The following is an 18,157-nucleotide window of genomic DNA, read 5'->3' as shown; positions in this document are numbered from 1 at the left end:
ATTCATTCAGGTGTAGATCCACCCATGGCGTTTGTTTACATTGTGACAGCGGTGAGCTATTGTATCCTCCTACGGTGTGTAGTGAAGCATGTTTAGCTATTCCTCGTCCTCCAGTGATAATAATATTTGGAAGAAACATACTTTGTCGCCATGGAGGCCAGGATTAGTGATTTAGAAGTAGCTAAAACACTGTGGATGGATGTTAGCCATGTCTTAAAGCAGCTCTTCCTGAGGATGTTTCAGTGTTATAACTTCACCTTTATCTTGACTTTTTACACCAAAATGCGTCCATTCTCCCTTTTCTGTCCACACACTGTGTCTGCTTGTAAGTACTCTGTGTGTGTGTGCGCTGCCCAACATGCTCCTCCGCTCGTGAAACCAGCAATGTCACCACGTGGCGTCATGCTTGGGAACGGGTACTTTTCAAACAGAGTATAGTACCGTTTTTGATTCCTTAGTACCGCGATACTGTACTAGTACCGGTATACCGTACAATCCTACTTTGAAGAATGTCATTTCTGATGACATTCACATGGCGGTAAGAAGACTGAACAATGTCGACACCACAGCAACATGACTGCGCCTTGAAAACAATCACGACTGTGTTACAACACACACACACACACACACACACACACACACACACACACACACACACACACACACACACACACACACACACACACACACACACACACACACACACACACACACACACACACACACACACACACACTGTAACCTCTTTTTTGGCCCGCTCACATCTTTTTATAGCTGAAAGAAAACAAGTGATGCCAGCGTGTTATTAACACACAAGAGGATACAACACAAACAGCAGCCTGTCAAAGTAGGACTTCTAGCACGTTCCTACACCTCATCAAGTTATCTCAAATGCTAACAAGGTATTCTTTTACCTCTTTCACAGACTTCCCATGGACTTTCGGAGTGAGCCGGCGCCCCAGGACGCATCCCTCCAACCAGGTCCGACCTGCCCACAGACCACCTGAACTAGCCTATCCCGTCAAGGCCGCCGGCCTGAGATGGACGCGGGATCACAATGCGGCTACTTGTTGGAGCACGGAGATGCTCTGGCAGACGTCAGTCCCACTCACAACATTCCCCCGCCCAAGCACAACAACAACGGGCCCTGTTGGACCCCTCGGAGGGGCCGGCTGTTGGCGACAATGGAGGACGGCCTTTCACGGAGACAACGTTTCATTTCTTTCTTCCTTTCCACCCCAAAAAAGGCAAATGGGTGCAAGAATACATACTACGTGTGCCTTTGGGCTGTTCGTCGCAATGGAAGGATTGGGCCGGGCTGCGGGATCACAGCCTGGGGCGATTTCTGAACTGAATCGCAAGATGGATCACATCATGGAAAAGCTGGTTGAAAGGGAAAAATTGGATATGAGGGCCGCCATGGAATAGAACAGACAAGTCATTGTAATGTCTGTTCGCGGAATAACAAAATCCTAATCTACGATTTGACTCCCTCGAATTGCCTTGATGCAACAACAGGAGCAGGCAGTTCTGAAAACATCCCCACCGAGGACTCCTCAATGATGGACGCTTTTGACCTCCTTCCCTCCTCAACGACACCTGGAGTCAAACGTTTGCTTGCATGCAGAACGGCCCCAGGCCTATGGACACTACATCAACACACCCAAGACAATGGGCATATACACACACATGCCCTCACCCCCACCTGACGCCTTAACCACCGCTTGATTCCCCTTCAGGGTGATGGACGGCTGGCAGCGCTTTATAGCAGCAGTTGACCTCCAGGTACCCAACTCCCCCTCCTCCCCTCTGTTGCGAGTTGTCGTGATTTTATCTAACATGTTTATGTGTCATGGCATGGAGGTGTTTTCCCACTCCAGACTAGTAATAATTGTTTCACAAAAACTTTGTGTTACATTGAGGGTCTGGTGAGAAGACAAAAGCTGTCTTTGAAACCTACCAAGAGTAAGGCTCGCAAAACACCACTGTGTAAGGGGGGGGGAAAGCAAGATGAAGGTGTTCCTGATCAACAGAAAGATATTGTTCTAACCCAAGGACTTCAAAGCGGAGAGAAGACAGGATCTGCCCAATTTCCAGACGACCTCTTTATTGAACCTCCTTTTTGAACTATTTTATGGACCTCTTTTTGAATTATTTTACGAACTCTTTTTGAACTGACCTTTTCTGTGAATTGTTTACGACCTTTTCTGTGAACTTTTTGCGACTTTTGTCCTTTGGAAACAGCGGTGGCCATGTGGTCGGGGAGGGTCCAAAATAAAAGAAGGAGGCGTGCAGTCTTTGGGCAGAGCGTGCTGAGATTCTGTGCAAGGGTACAGTGTACAGACGACTCTCCTCAATATTGAGTCCAAATTGAATTCTGTCTCTGTTCAATTCGTTGCCTCTTGTCTTGTTTAATAGATGTCATCAGTGTTTGAACCTTACAGCCCCCTTAGGAACCCAGTCTAGATTGTATTTTTTTACTCATCTTCTTCCCCAGCGTTTTACCTTTTCCCCCCATCTTTTACGGGGCGCCTTGTGGCGACCTATCAGCGTTCCTGTTCTGTAACCCTGTACACTGTTTGTTTGTCTCATCTTGAACGGGTTTGTGCTAAAAACAAAGTTTTGTTGTACTTGTGCAATGACAATAAAGTCCTATCCCTATCCTAAGAAGACAGCGTGATGATGGAGGGCTGCCATTAAATGCTCATCACAACACGTGCAGCAAGTGGAGACTGGAGGGAACGTGCAGGAAGACTCATGGCTAGAATTATCTCGGACAGATTCCGCTGAATTATTAAAGCCACATGCACAACAAAGCTAACGAAAGCTGCAAAATGTCATTTCTCACAATAATAATAATAATGAAACCGTCCATAATGGTTCAACGCAAGCCAGTGAAATATTCAAATGTTGACCTGAAAGCAGATCCTGTTTTCTCTCTCACTATTTTCGGATGCTTTATTTCTTTGTTTTGACTTCTGCAATGTGCCGATGCCGATGCTCATTACGCCTGCGAGGCAAACTGCCGACACCGAGCTGGTGTCAGGTCTGCTGCGCTCATAAAACGTTCATGACATTCCGCCTACAGACCGAGTGCACCTGCGTGAAGGCAAGCACAAAGTCCACGCGCTGTCGTCTCCCTGACACACACCGCCGTCCAATCAGGACGCAGCACACAGGGTCACAAGGTGTTCCAGTACCCCGGTGGCACACAAGCTGTGTCAAGTGGAATACTTGTCTCATTACGGCCTCAAATCTATATAACGATACATGAGGGTTGTACGCTATACCGGTACTAGTATAGTATCACGCTACTAATGAATCAAAAAGGGTACTATACTCTGCTTGAAAAATACCGCTTCCCCATATATATTTAACGGGCATGACGGCTAGGGATGATACTCGAAACCGGTTTTCCCGGTTGTTCGATAAGAAAAGAACAGAGTCCTCGGACTCGAATCCCTTTTTGAGAACCGGTACCCGTTATAGAGACCACTATAGTAAAGAAAAAGAGTTGGTTCTTTATTCGAATCACTTGGAACGAATCCCGTCCCGACAAGAAATGCCCCGTGTGACATCACAAGAAATGACGTCACGTAGCTCAGTCATTTGTCACGGTGGGGTGCAGCGTGCTGCGGTACGTTCCCGGGACGCAAAACTCACGGCTCCGGACGAAAGCGTGCAGGTAGGAGATGATTTATTTCTCATAAATCATACACATTACAACAGACAGGAACGAAACAAAAGGAAAGTGTGCCGTTCGCACGAGAAGCTAAAGCAAAAACTTACTTGGCACAGGAATACTAGAAGCTAAGGTAACTTAGCACAGGAATCATGAGCTCAAAAACCAGAATGCCAACGTAACTGTTGCAAATGCAAACAATGAAGCCACGACGAGTGACCGGAAAAGGCAGGCTTAAATAGAGTCTCTGATGAGCAACAGGTGCGCGTACAAGGCAGGTGAAAATCATAAATAACCATGGTGGCTAAAACAAACCCCCGAAGTGCACAAAACAACTAAGGAAGTCCAAAACTAACAGAACATAACTAAACAAAATATGATCCGACCACATCATAATACATCACAGTTTCATATCATTTCACTTTACAGGAGTAGGAAGAAGTAAAGCTTATTTAATCCTTCCGCTTTCCCACTTCATACAAATATATACATCATTTACTGACATTTTTATAATAAAATATCTGTGAATTAGTATACACAACAGTTTTGTAATATGTAATTAATTAATTCAGTCATTATTAATATACTGAGATGAATAATATCTTATTTTCGATAAGGTTGAAAGTATTTCTCATAATTCTTCTTCTTTGTACTTTGCAAGCACTATTCATTTGAACAACCTCTTAAAGTGGATCATATCAGTACAATGTTTAACTTCTTTACTTAATCTATTCCATCATTTAATTCCACATCATTTTAGCTGTTTGCAATTTTACCAAATCATCGAACTTTAATATTTTTGACTCAATAAATAAAGTGTTTGTATGTTCTCTATATCCAACATTATGTATCAGTCTAATTACTTTTTTTTGTAACACGGTTAACGAATGTAGTGCACATTTGTAGTTATTTCCCCACATTTCTGCACTCAGATATGGTAATACTATAGTAGCGAGCAGTAGAGAATGTGAAGTGATTTGTTAAACGAAATATTGTGTTTTTTCCCATATACAACAACCTATCTGGACTCGATAAGAGAATCGATAAGGAATCGGTTCGATAAGAGGATTCGATAATAGGCTCGAACTCGATAATTTCTTATCAAACATCATCCCTAATGACGGCGCCTCGTCATGTCATGACATTGCTGCTTTTACGAGCAGAGGAGCATGTTGGGCAGCGCACACACACAGAGTACTTACAAGCAGACACAGTGTGTAGACAGAAAAGGGAGAATGGACGCATTTTGGTGTAAAAAGTAAAGATAAAGGTGAAGTTATGACACTGAAACACCCTCAGGAAGAGCTGCTTTAAGACATGGCTAACATCCATCCACCGTGTTTTAACGACTTCTAAATCACTAATCCTGGTCTCCATGGCGACAAATAAAGTAAGTTTCTTACAGGTAGCATTATCACTGGAGGATGAGGAATAGCTAAACATGCTTCACTACACGTTGTAGTTTATCGGCGTCGTTCCTGAATGTAAACAAATGCCATGGGTGGATTTACACCTGACATCCACTGTAATGATATCAAGTACAGGAGCGTATCTAGTCGATACTACAAACCCCGTTTCCATATGAGTTGGGAAATTGCGTTAGATGTAAATATAAACGGAATACAATGATTTGCAAATCATTTTCAAGCCATATTAAGTTGAATATGCTACAAAGACAACATATTTGATGTTCAAATTAATAACATTTTTTTTTTTTTGCAAATAATCATTAACTTTAGAATTTGATGCCAGCAATACGTGACAAAGAAGTTGGGAAAGGTGGCAATAAATACTGATAAAGTTGAGGAATGCTCATCAAACACTTATTTGGAACATCCCACAGGTGAACAGGCAAATTGGGAACAGGTGGGTGCCATGATTGGGTATAAAAGTAGATTCCATGGAATGCTCAGTCATTCACAAACAAGGATGGGGCGAGGGTCACCACTTTGTCAACAAATGCCTGAGCAAATTGTTGAACAGTTTAAGAAAAACCTTTCTCAAGCAGCTATTGCAAGGAATTTAGGGATTTCACCATCTACGCTCCGTAATATCATCAAAGGGTTCAGAGAATCTGGAGAAATCACTGCACGTAAGCAGCTAAGCCCGTGACCTTCCATCCCTCAGGCTGTACTGCATCAACAAGCCACATCAGTGTGTAAAGGATATCACCACATGGGCTCAGGAACACTTCAGAAACCCACTGTCAGTAAGTACAGTTGGTCGCTACATCTGTAAGTGCAAGTTAAAACTCTCCTATGCAAGGCGAAAACCGTTTATCAACAACACCCAGAAACGCAGTCGGCTTCGCTGGGCCTGAGCTCATCTAAGATGGACTGATACAAAGTGGAAAAGTGTTCTGTGGTCTGAAGAGTCCACATTTCAAATTGTTTTTGGAAACTGTGGACGTCGTGTCCTCCGGACCAAAGAGGAAAAGAACCATCCGGATTGTTCCAGGCGCAAAGTGTAAAAGGCAGCATGTGTGATGGTATGGGGGTGTATTAGTGCCCAAGACATGGGTAACTTACACATCTGTGAAGGCACCATTAATGCTGAAAGGTACATACAGCTTTTGGAGCAACATATGTTGCCATCCAAGCAACGTTATCATGGACGCCCCTGCTTATTTCAGCAAGACAATGCCAAGCCACGTGTTACATCAACGTGGCTTCATAGTAAAAGAGTGTGGGTACTAGACTGGCCTGCCTGTAGTCCAGACCTGTCTCCCATTAAAAATGTGTGAAGCCTAAAATAGCACAACGGAGACCCCCGGACTGTTGAACAACTTAGGCTGTACATCAAGCAAGAATGGGAAAGAATTCCACCTGAGAAGCTTCAAAAATGTGTCTCCTCAGTTCCCAAACCTTTACTGAGTGTTGTTAAAAGGAAAGGCCATGTAACACAGTGGTAAACATGCCCTTTCCCAACTACTTTGGCACGTGTTGCAGCCATGAAATTAGAAGTTAATTATTTGCAAAAAAAAAAAAAAAGTTTATCAGTTAGAACAGCAAATATGTTGTCTTTGTAGTGCATTAATTGAATATGGGTTGAAAAGGATTTGCAAATCATTGTATTCCGTTTATATTTACATCTAACACAATTTCCCAACTCATATGGAAACGGGGTTTGTACTTAGAAAAGTATCGAAATACATTTAGGTACCGGTACCAACACATTGGTATGGGGACGACCCCAGTCCATTACAAATGTGGTACACTAACTTTAAATGATGCGATACATTCACAGTGTGTCGCTGCTCAGTATTTGTAGTGTGACCACACCAACAAACTCCAAAAGTGGAGACATGAAAGTGTGTGTAACTCAGACAGAATGCTGACTGGAAGGCAAAGTCACTGCCAGTGGAAAACAAAAAAAAACGCTGCATTCAAAGTTGATCGATGACGTTTGACACTTGAATGAAATCTCATTGCAGGTGGAGTGTGTGCCAAACAGCAGATGGCGCTCTAACCTTTGCAAGTCAGTAAGTCATTTCGGTAAAACACACACACACACACACACACACACACACACACACACACACACACACACACACACACACACACACACACACACACACACACACACACACACACACACACACACACACACACACCTCCCAACCTGGAACCCGCCCTGCGTCTGGACGGTGACACCAGCTCCTTGACCATCTGCAGCACCTGCATGCTCACAGGGGGGCGGGGCTGTGGCGGGTCAAAGGGTCATCCTCTCTCCCCTCTCAGCCTCACGTCTTCCACCCGCACTCCTCCTTGAACTCGTGACGGGGTGCCCCGTGCCGTCATGTCCCGTATGATCCCGCATCTCGCCGTGTGCCTTCACAAGCCCGCGTGGTCCTCAAGACGCCCTGGGCTGCTCCTTGGCCAACAACAAAAGAAAAGTAGTGCCGCCCCCTCTTCTAAGTGACAGTGGCGAAGGCGAGTGACGCCAGAGCGCTCTTCACGTAGGCAGCGAGGCGCACGTCCGTCAGCCTCCTCCTCTTCTGCATCCTCAAAAAGCTTGGCGGTCCTCCGCTCGCGTCCTTTAATTTGAAATTAACGTGCGCCTCCACTCTCTCACTCGCTCTCCCTCCCGCCCTCCCCTCACGAATGCGGAGAACAGGGAGGCGGTCACATGTCCAGGAAGCACAAAGCAGTGCTGAGGCCACGCCCTCGCACTTCCTCAACGAGCTTGTTAGCTAATCTTCTCTGAAAAGTGGTATTTAAAAGAGAAATAAAAGTCCCAGCATCCGCGGAAGCGAGCATGTTCTCTCCACGGCGGCGACGAACACGCAATCGCACGCCAGCGCAAGCGGCGCCGCGGAGGTGGCAGCGTGTCCCCGTGATGGAGGGCTCACGCCGAGATAGAGGGTCTAATAATGACTTGGTTTCCGGATGCTGTTGCCATGCCTCCCGCTCCCGGTTGCTAGGCGGTGACCCCCACAACACCATACGCGCTTTTTTTTTGCACACTTTTGTAAAGTTTGAAGCCAGCTGAGCAAAGACCACCTGCAGGGACGCACTTCCATGTATTGACGGCCGCCTTAGCGCAGACATAGAGAAGCCTTCTGGTAAATGTGAAATCAATAAAACCTCTTGGCTGAGAGGAGAAGCCCGACTATTTGCTGATGCCTCAGCTCTTTATTATAGCAGCTAATTCATTAGCCTCCAGGGACCCGGCAATCATTAAATTGCTTTATTAACTCCAAGCTGACTTCATTAGGTACACCTGCACAGTACAGTCCCAGGGTTTCCCCCGACATGTCATTAATAGTGGCACGCTGCCACACACCCTTAATTTAATTGGGCTTTTTTTCCACACTGCAAAAAGTGAAATCTAAGTAAGATGAAATATGTCAAATAAGGGTGATATTTGCTTATTTTCTGTCTGATAAGATAATTCTTCTCACTAAGCAGATTTTATGTTAGAGTGTTTTACTTGTTTTAAAGGCCTACTGAAATGAATTTTTTTTATTTAAACGGGGATAGCACATCTATTCTAAGTGTCATACTTGATCATTTCGCGATATTGCCATATTTTTGCTGAAAGGATTTAGTAGAGAACGACGACGATAAAGATCGCAACTTTTGGTATCTGATTAAAAAAAGCCTTGCCCCTACCGGAAGTAGCGTGACGTAGTCAGTTGAACATTTCCGCAAAGTTCCCTATTGTTTACAATGATGGCCGCCAGAAGTGAGAGCGATTCAGACCGAGAAAGCGACGATTTCCCCATTAATTTGAGCGAGGATGAAAGATTTGTGGATGAGGAAAGTGCAAGTGAAGGACTAGTGGGGAGTGGAAGCGATTCAGATAGGGAAGATGCTGTGAGAGGCGGGTGGGACCTGATATTCAGCTGGGAATGACTACAACAGTAAATAAACACAAGACATATATATACTCTATTAGCCACAACACAACCAGGCTTATATTTAATATGCCACAAATTAATCCCGCATAACAAACACCTAGGTGTTTGTTATGCTAGCTCCTAGCTCCTAGCTACTAGCTCGAGCTAGTTATAGCTCGAGCGGGTTATATGGACGGGATCCCGTCCATATAACCCGCAAATACAATTCAAACACCTGTACAACACACACACTCACTCAGCCCAAAGGACCGTTCACCTAACCCAAGGTTCATAAAGCTTATATATTTACCCAAAGTTACGTACGTGACACGCACGTACGGGCAAGCGATCAAATGTTTGGAAGCGCGCGGGTGGGACCTGATATTCAGCTGGGAATGACTACAACAGTAAATAAACACAAGACATATATATACTCTATTAGCCACAACACAACCAGGCTTATATTTAATATGCCACAAATTAATCCCGCATAACAAACACCTAGGTGTTTGTTATGCTAGCTTCTAGCTACTAGCTCGAGCGGGTTATATGGACGGGATCCCGTCCATATAACCCGCAAATACAATTCAAACACCTGCACAACACACACACTCACTCAGCCCAAAGGACCGTTCACCTAACCCAAGGTTCATAAAGCTTATATATTTACCCAAAGTTATGTACGTGACACGCACGTACGGACAAGCGATCAAATGTTTGGAAGCGCAGCTGCGTACTCACGGTACCGCGTCTGTGTATCCAAATCAAAGTAATCCTGGTAAGAGTCTGTGTTGTCCCAGTTCTCTACAGGCGTCTGTGTATCGAAGTCAAAGTCCTCCTGGTAAGAGTCTCTGTTGTCCGAGTTCTTCGATCTTGACTGCATCTTTCAGGAATGTAAACAATGAAACACCGGCTGTGTTGTGTTGCTGACTTCCCTCGCAAAATACTCCACTTCGCACCGACAACTTTCTTCTTTGCTTGCTCAGCTTCTTTCTCCATAATGCAATGAACAAATTGCAACAGATTCACCAACACAGATGTTCAGAATACTGTGGAATAATGAGATGAAAACAGAGCTATTTCGCATTGGCTTCAATGGGGAGCCATACCTCTGTTTCACTGGCTACGTCACGCGCATACGTCATCATTCAAAGGCGTTTTCAACCGGAAGTTTAGCGGGAAATTTAAAATTGCACTTTATAAGTTAACCCGGCCGTATTGGCATGTGTTGCAATGTTAAGATTTCATCATTGATATATAAACTATCAGACTGCGTGGTCGGTAGTAGTGGGTTTCAGTAGGCCTTTAAGTGTTTTGGTCCTAAATGATCTCAGTAAGATATTACAGCTTGTTGCTGAGATTTGATGACCTATATCAGGCGTCGGCAACCCAAAATGTTGAAAGAGCCATATTGGACCAAAAATACAAAAACAAATCTGTCTGGAGCCGCAAAAAAATTAAAGCCTTCTATAAGTGATATAATGAAGTGAACACATGATATAAGTGTCTTTGTATTATCCTACTATCAAAATGATAGTTTCAGTTAAGTTAAGAAAATTAAATGAGCTAAAATATACCTACAAGCGAGGCATAATGATGCAATATGTACATGCAGCTAGCCTAAATAGCATGTTAGCATCGATTAGCTTGCCAAATATGCCTGAATAGCACTCCAAACAAGTCAATAACATCAACAAAGTTCACCTTTGTGCATTTGCGCACAGCATAAAAAGTTTGGTGGACAAAATGAGACAAAGAATAAGTGGTATAAAATATGTCTTTCTGTGGCATCGTTGAAGAAAGTTATACATGTAAATAAACTACAATCAGTTCAAGGACCGCCAAAATTAGTAGGACAAAACGGCGCTCACCAAATACTCTCATCAGATAATCATGTTTAATGTAAACAGTGGGATTTCTACCAATTAGGGAGGTTTGTGTCATGTTTGTCCTCCTAAAGAAACCATATTAAAACAAAAATATATTTTTCCCCCATCTTTTTTTATTTTCATACATTTTTGACAAAGCTCCAGGGAGCCACTAGGGTGGCGCTAAAAAGCCGCAAGTGGCTCTAGAGCCGCAGGTTGCAGACCCCTGACCTATATTGAGTAAAACATGCTTGAAACTAGAATATCAACTGTTGCAAAGCTGTGTCATCAACACTCACAAGTATAAAACTACTTTTTTAAAGTCATCATTTCTTATTTCAAGCATGAAATAAAAAATCATGACTTTGACACAATTGTGTCTCACGCACTTGGCGCGATGATGTCATGTTATCCATGGAAAAATGCATTTTTAGACCATATGATTTGCCTGAGCGGCTAGGAGACCCCGAGAGTAACAAGCGGTCGCCTTGTTGCCTTTCCACTAAGAACAATAAATTGGTTTTTAGTATAAGTTTGCTGGTTTCAAGAAATGTAATGCCGAGTGCATATCATTATGTCAAGATAATGGCACTAGCATTTACTTCATTTAAGAATATTTTTTAACATATTGAGCAAAAAGGTCTCTTTTTTTTCTACCAAGAAAAGTGCACTTATTATTAGTGAGAATATTCTTATTTTAAGTATTTTTGGGTTGATTAAAGTTAGCTAATTTTACTTGTTTTGGAAAGTCTTGACGAGTTCTATTGGCAGATAATTTTGCTTAGTTCAAATAAAATACCCTTAATTTTTTAATTTTTTCTTCTTCTTTTTGAACACTCACTTTTTGCAGTGCATGTGTAAACAAATAAAAATAACATATTGCATGAATGGACATACAGTATGCTCGGATTTACATGACGTAACGTCCGGCTCATTAAATATGCGTGGTGGTCAAGCCAACGTCTGTTCTCAATGGGTACTGGGCGCCATTTAGCCTTTCTCGAAGAAAAACGCCCGATCCTTACGTCGCACATGGGCGGAAGGCGGGGTACACCCTGGACAAGTCTCCACCTCATCACAGGGCCAACACAGATAGACAACATTCACACATAAGGGACCATTTAGTGTTGCCAATTAACCTATCCCCAGGTGCATGTCTTTGGAGGTGGGAGGAGCCTATCCCCAGGTGCATGTCTTTGGAGGTGGGAGGAGCCTATCCCCAGATGCATGTCTTTGGAGGTGGGAGGAAGCCGGAGTACTCGGAGGGAACCCACGCAGTCACGGGGAGAACATGCAAACTCCACACAGAAAGATCCCGAGCCTGGGATTGAACTCAGGACCTTCGTATTGTGAGGCACATGCACTAACCCCTGGTCCACCGCGCTGCTCCAATGTATACTTAGTTATCTTTTAAAAAAAAAAAGATTTAATAGGGCTGTGCATCTTTGGGCACCCGCGATTCGATTAGATTCTTGGGGGTAATTGATTCTCGATTCAAAACACAAACCAAATAAACACCAGAGCAGTGACCAGAGGGGACTGCAACGTACAAAGGTGCAGGAACAAATGTGGCCAAATGGTGGGGTCTATCAGAGGCATACAGTCGTGGAACAGGTTGCCAGCTCATGTCAGAAACCGTGACACCTATTTAAACATTTAAAACTGCACTGTGCGTTCTAATCATGGCAGACTTGGTAATAGACAACAAAGTTGGCCATTTTTAGACAAATGAGGATTCACAAATTTATCTTTTTGAAGCTGAATATACAGAGGATGAACTGTTGCTTATAGAAGCTTAGCGAGCACAAAGAGAGGATGAAACGTTGGAAGAAACGGAAGCCGAGAAAGTGAGGTCGGCGTGACTTGACTGTAAATGTGGAGCCTGGAGCCAAGCTATGCCGACAGAAACGGCGTGCTTACCCAGGATAAACCGGAAAATAACGTCCCCGGCCAGCTGGACTAAATGCACAACTGTCCATGGAGTGAGTCACTATAATATTGATCATGATACACGCAGCACAACTTGCTTGTTAGTACAACAACAGTACATATGCTGTCAAGCTAGCTGTGTACAAAGAAAACATGACATGTGGGCTAATACTTTACAGATACCGTTATACGATTGTTCATGTTTTTCAGTCCGTACAGATTGGTGTCCTATCACATTGTGTTGTGCATTACAGACTCAAAAGCCATTCAGCTGCTGACGCAGTTGCTAGATTACCTTTTGCCGTAGCTAGTTTACGGCTAATACAGTGGCATGCCGTCGCAAGGCGATGTGTTACTACGCTAGAAAAAGAGTTCTGCAGTGTTCACTCTTACAATAACGATGTTGCCACAGCTTGGTTATTATACAGGGTATGGAACGTAAATTAAGTATTGTTGGCGGTTTTTGGATGCATTTTTAAAGTGATTTAGAGGCAGAATGGATTGTTCCCATTAGCTGCATTGCTAGTCACCTAAAAGGAGCCGATTGTTACAAATTAAAATGCACAAAAAACAAAAAACCTTTTTGTCTTCTTGAATTGTAAACGATGGGCAAAATTCCCCAAAAGTGCAGTTCCCTTTTAGGGATTGGAGAAGTCTTTTAGAAACTTGAAATATTCTTAAAGTACATGTACAATAAGCAGCAACAATTGTAAAATAGAGCAAAACAATATAATACAATCATGTTAACACTAATTAAAAACAGATTTGGGGGTAACCCGAGGCCCCATTTGTTTGAAAACAATGACATTGATTTCCCGTGTAGCTTCACCACCTGACTGCCTTCACTCTTCCTCTGCAAGTTTTATTGTCTCGTTCCTGCCAGTGGAAAGGAAAACATGGTGGAACAACACCAGCACTTCCTGGATAGGAGTGTGCAGCTTTTGGAGCCGTTGAATTTGCGTGTTTGTCTCCTAAAAAGCACGCACTGGGATTGGCCGACACAAGCCACATGGCTTGTCACTCAACCAGATGTCTTCAAACAGTCTGGACCAAAAAGACCAACCAGGACGCTTCTAAGGCTCTGTCTACATTAAGCCGGATAACTTGTTAAACGAATAACTATTTAGCCTAAACCCCTTGTCAGCCACACTAACCCATCCTTTAAGTTTCCCCTCCTTGCATATTTTCTTACACGGGTAAGTGCGCCGTCTATTTCTTGAATCTCCGGCTCTTAGCTCTGTCTAGACTCACTGATCGTTTATAAACGAAGTTCGGAGAGAAAGTGACGTCAGAAAGAACGCGCCACAGCCAGCATCATAACAACTGGTTTCCACTCGGAGGTAACCACTAGAAAGATGGAGGCGAATCATCCAGACAAGCCCGTGTTTCTCCTTCTTCTACATTAGGGGTCACCAACGCGGTGCCCGCGGGCACCAGGTAGCCCGTAAGGACCAGATGAGTAGCCCGCTGGCCTGTTCTAAAAATAGCTCAAATAGCAGCACTTACCAGTGAGCTGCCTCTATTTTTTTAAATTGTATTTATTTACTAGCAAGCTGGTCTCGCTTTGCTCGACATTTTTGATTCTAAGAGAGACAAAACTCAAATAGAATTTGAAAATCCAAGAAAATATTTTAAGGACTTGGTCTTCACTTGTTTAAATAAATGCATTCATTTTTTTACTTTGCTTCTTATAACTTTCAGAAAGACATTTTTAGAGAAAAAAATACAACATTAAAAATGATTTTAGGATTTTTAAACACATATACCTTTTTACCTTTTAAATTCATTCCTCTTCTTTCCTGACCATTGAAATCAATGTTCAAGTAAATTTATTTTTTTTTATTGTAAAGAATAATAAATAAATTGTAATTTAATTCTTCATTTTAGCTTCTGTTTTTTCGACGAAGAATATTTGGGAAATACTTCTTCAAATTTATAATGATTAAAATTCAAAAAAGTTATTCTGGCAAATCTAGAAAACTGTAGAATCAAATTTAAATCTCATTTCAAAGTCTTTTGAATTTCTTTTAAAATTTTTGTTCTGGAAAATCTAGAAGAAATAATGATTTGTCTTTGTTAGAAATATAGCTTGGTTCAATTTGTTATATATTCTAAAAACGTGTAGATTGGATTTTAACCTATTTAAAACATGTCATCAAAATTCTAAAATTAATCTTAATCAGGAAAAATTACTAATGATGTTCCATAAATTTTTTTTTTTATTTTTTCAAAAAGATTCGAATTAGCTAGTTTTTCTCTTCTTTTTTTCGGTTGAATTTTGAATTTTAAAGAGTCGAAATTGAAGATAAACTATGTTTCAAAATGTAATTGTCATTTTTTTCGTGTTTTCTCCTCTTTTAAACCGTTCAATTAAGTGTAAATATCATTAATTATTAATAATAACATAGAGTTAAAGGTAATTTGAGCAAATTGGCTATTTCTGGCAATTTATTTAAGTGTGTATCAAACTGGTAGCCCTTCGCATTAATCAGTAACCAAGAAGTAGCTCTTGCTTTCAAAAAGGTTGGTGACCCCTGTTCTACATGAACAGACGCTTGTAGAAATCACACATGAATACCTTAAGAGAAGGAAACTGCAGCTGTTTGGCATACAACACATCTCAGATGGCAACATAGCAATGTTGAGTTTTGGATAAGGCCTGGAAGAATGGCAGCCTAGTGGGATATGTTTGTCAAGGAGTGTGTTGTGCCAGAGGAATGTCAAGAGAACTTTCCAATGTCCAGGTCAGCTGTGATTCTACTTAGCGAAAAACTTTGTCTGTTTGTCGAAGGGGAGACAACTTGAAAAAATTGAAAATTTGAAAAAAAATTGAAAAAAATAAAAACATTAAAAGTGGTATTTAAAGAGCAAACAGGTGAAATGTAACAAGAAAATGTAGCAATGTTTACTCTAATCACACAAAGCTGCCATGTTTCTTTCTTAAAAAAAAAATAATGAATCAAAATCAGTCATTATGAATTATTGACCTATTCAAGGCTCCAATTACGTCACATTAAATATTTTTGAGATATTTTTTGGGGAAAATGTTGCATATTTTGTGTTTTCCATGTAAAAAAACGAGCTGTTTTTTTTTAAGAAGGGCCTAAAACGAACAAACAAAAATCATAAACAACAATAATACTTATAATTGACAGATAGATCTGAAGTTGATCTCGAGATTATTGTGTTAAAACTAAACAGTAAAAAAAAATAATTATAATTTATTTTTTAACACTTTAATGAGTAGGACCCTTTTGGATACCCTACAATTTTAGTGTGATTACTTTTTAAGTGTCATTGCTCAAAAAACAATAATGAATTAAAATCAATAGTGTTATGAGTTATTGACCTTTTTAAGGTTCCAATTATATAATCTCAAATATCCCACTTAAAAATTTTATTGGGTGAAAATATTGCATATTTTGTGTTTTTTTCATTAAAAAAAAGGGTTCTTTGACAAAAAGAGCATACAATTTAAATATTTTAAAAATGTTATATTGACCGAACTAATGTTGATCTAGAGCAGGGGTCACCAACCTTTTTGAAACCAAGAGCTACTTCTTGGGTACTGATTAATGCGAAGGGCTACCAGTTTGATACACACTTCAATAAATTGCCAGAAATAGACAATTTGCTCAATTTACCTTTAACTCTGTTATTATTTATAATTAATGATATTTATACTTAATTGAACGGTTTGAAAGCGGAGAAAACACGAAAAAAATGACAATTAAATTTTGAAACATAGTTTATCTTCAATTTCAACTCTATAAAATTCAAGATTCAACTGAAAAAAAGAAGAGAAAAACTAGCTAATTCGAATCTTTTTGAAAAAATTAAAAAAAGAATTTATGGAACATCATTAGTAATTTTTCCTGATTAAGATTAATTTTAGAATTTTGATGACATGTTTTAAATAGGTTAAAACCCAATCTGCACTTTGTTAGAATATATAACAAATTGGACCAAGCTATATTTCTAACAGAGACAAATCATTATTTCTTCTATATTTTCCAGAACAACATTTTTAAAAGAAATTAAAAAGACTTTGAAATAAGATTTAAATTTGATTCTACAGATTTTCTAAATTTGCCAGAATATTTTTTTTGAATTTTAATCATAATAAGTTTGAAGAAATATTTCACAAATATTCTTCGTTGAAAAAACAGAAGCTAAAATGAAGAATTAAATCAAAATGTATTTATTATTCTTTACAATAAAAAAATACATTTACTTGAACATTGATTTAAATTGTCAGGAAAGAAGAGGAAGGAATTTAAAAGGTAAAAAAGGTATATGTGTTTAAAAATCCCAAAATCATTTTTAAGGTTGTATTTTTTCTCTAAAATTGTCTTTCTGAAAGTTATAAGAAGCAAAGTAAAAAATGTATGCATTTATTTAAACAAGTGAAGACCAAGTCTTTAAAATATTTTCTTGGATTTTCAAATTCTATTTGAGTTTTGTCTCTCTTAGAATTAAAAATGTCGAGCAAAGCGAGACCAGCTTGCTAGTAAATAAATACAATTTTAAAAAATAGAGGCAGCTCACTGCTATTTGAGCTATTTTTAGAACAGGCCAGCGGGCGACTCATCTGGTCCTTACGGGCTACCTGGTGCCCGCGGGCACCGCGTTGGTGACCCCTGATCTAGAGATTTAAAAACTTGAATAATAACACAAATAATAATACTGAATAATGACACATTTTATAATTTTTTGGACCAAAACCCTTTGGGGTCCCCGGGATCAAGTCTGAGTGGAAGCCTAAATGTATATTTTTTATACATATATTGTATTGGTTTTTAAAATAAAAAATATCAAAATGGCCCCTGCTAGCTTAGATTTTTCAATGTGCGGCCCTCAGTGGAAAAAGTTTGGACACCCCTGGTGTAGAGGCAGCCGAGTGTAGAGTGCGCACAGACCTCTGTGCGCACTAACCTCTCCCAGGGTCCTGGCGTGACCTCAAGGCCGAAGACGAGAGATCCGGGAACAGCGGTCCGGTCAGGGAGGTGGTCGACCTGGGACCTATGACCGCACCGCTGCAGAGGTTGCAGCAACCAGCGTGGGAGTGCATCTTTCTTGACATGGGTCGATGGCGCGCGGGTCGTTTATATCTGTGACGTCTGGGGAGATGTTTGTCACAAAGCACCGGCCTGTTACCGTAGAAACGCGGTGGACCAGAGGCGGGATCAGAGCTACAATCAGCACTTTGATGTTAAGAGTGGAGGTATGCCAGCGACCTCACTCACGGGCTTCTAGAACGTCTTCGTTAAGGCGCTCGTGCCCCCAGGGTCCATTTCCTCTCGCTGATCTGTTTACTGGGAGATGTAATCATATTCC

The 18,157-nt window shown here is 41.1% G+C and overlaps 1 protein-coding gene across 1 annotated transcript in view; it reads right to left on the bottom strand.

The window, feature by feature from the left end:
• The window catches only part of usp6nl (USP6 N-terminal like), a 50,140-nt gene extending 42,744 nt beyond the window's left edge, over window positions 1–7,396 (bottom strand). The window contains exon 1 of the mRNA XM_062066318.1: window positions 7,296–7,396. Within this exon, the coding sequence (XP_061922302.1) occupies window positions 7,296–7,365 (70 nt within the window). The 5' untranslated portion in view covers window positions 7,366–7,396. The remainder of the gene's footprint in view (window positions 1–7,295) is intronic.
• Between the last annotated feature and the right edge of the window lie 10,761 nt (window positions 7,397–18,157).

Source organism: Entelurus aequoreus, linkage group LG12 (assembly GCF_033978785.1).
Source record: "Entelurus aequoreus isolate RoL-2023_Sb linkage group LG12, RoL_Eaeq_v1.1, whole genome shotgun sequence".
Classification (NCBI taxonomy): Eukaryota; Metazoa; Chordata; class Actinopteri; order Syngnathiformes; family Syngnathidae; genus Entelurus; species Entelurus aequoreus.
Note: the sequence above shows the minus strand (reverse complement) of the source record. Positions and strands in the feature narration are given on the sequence as shown.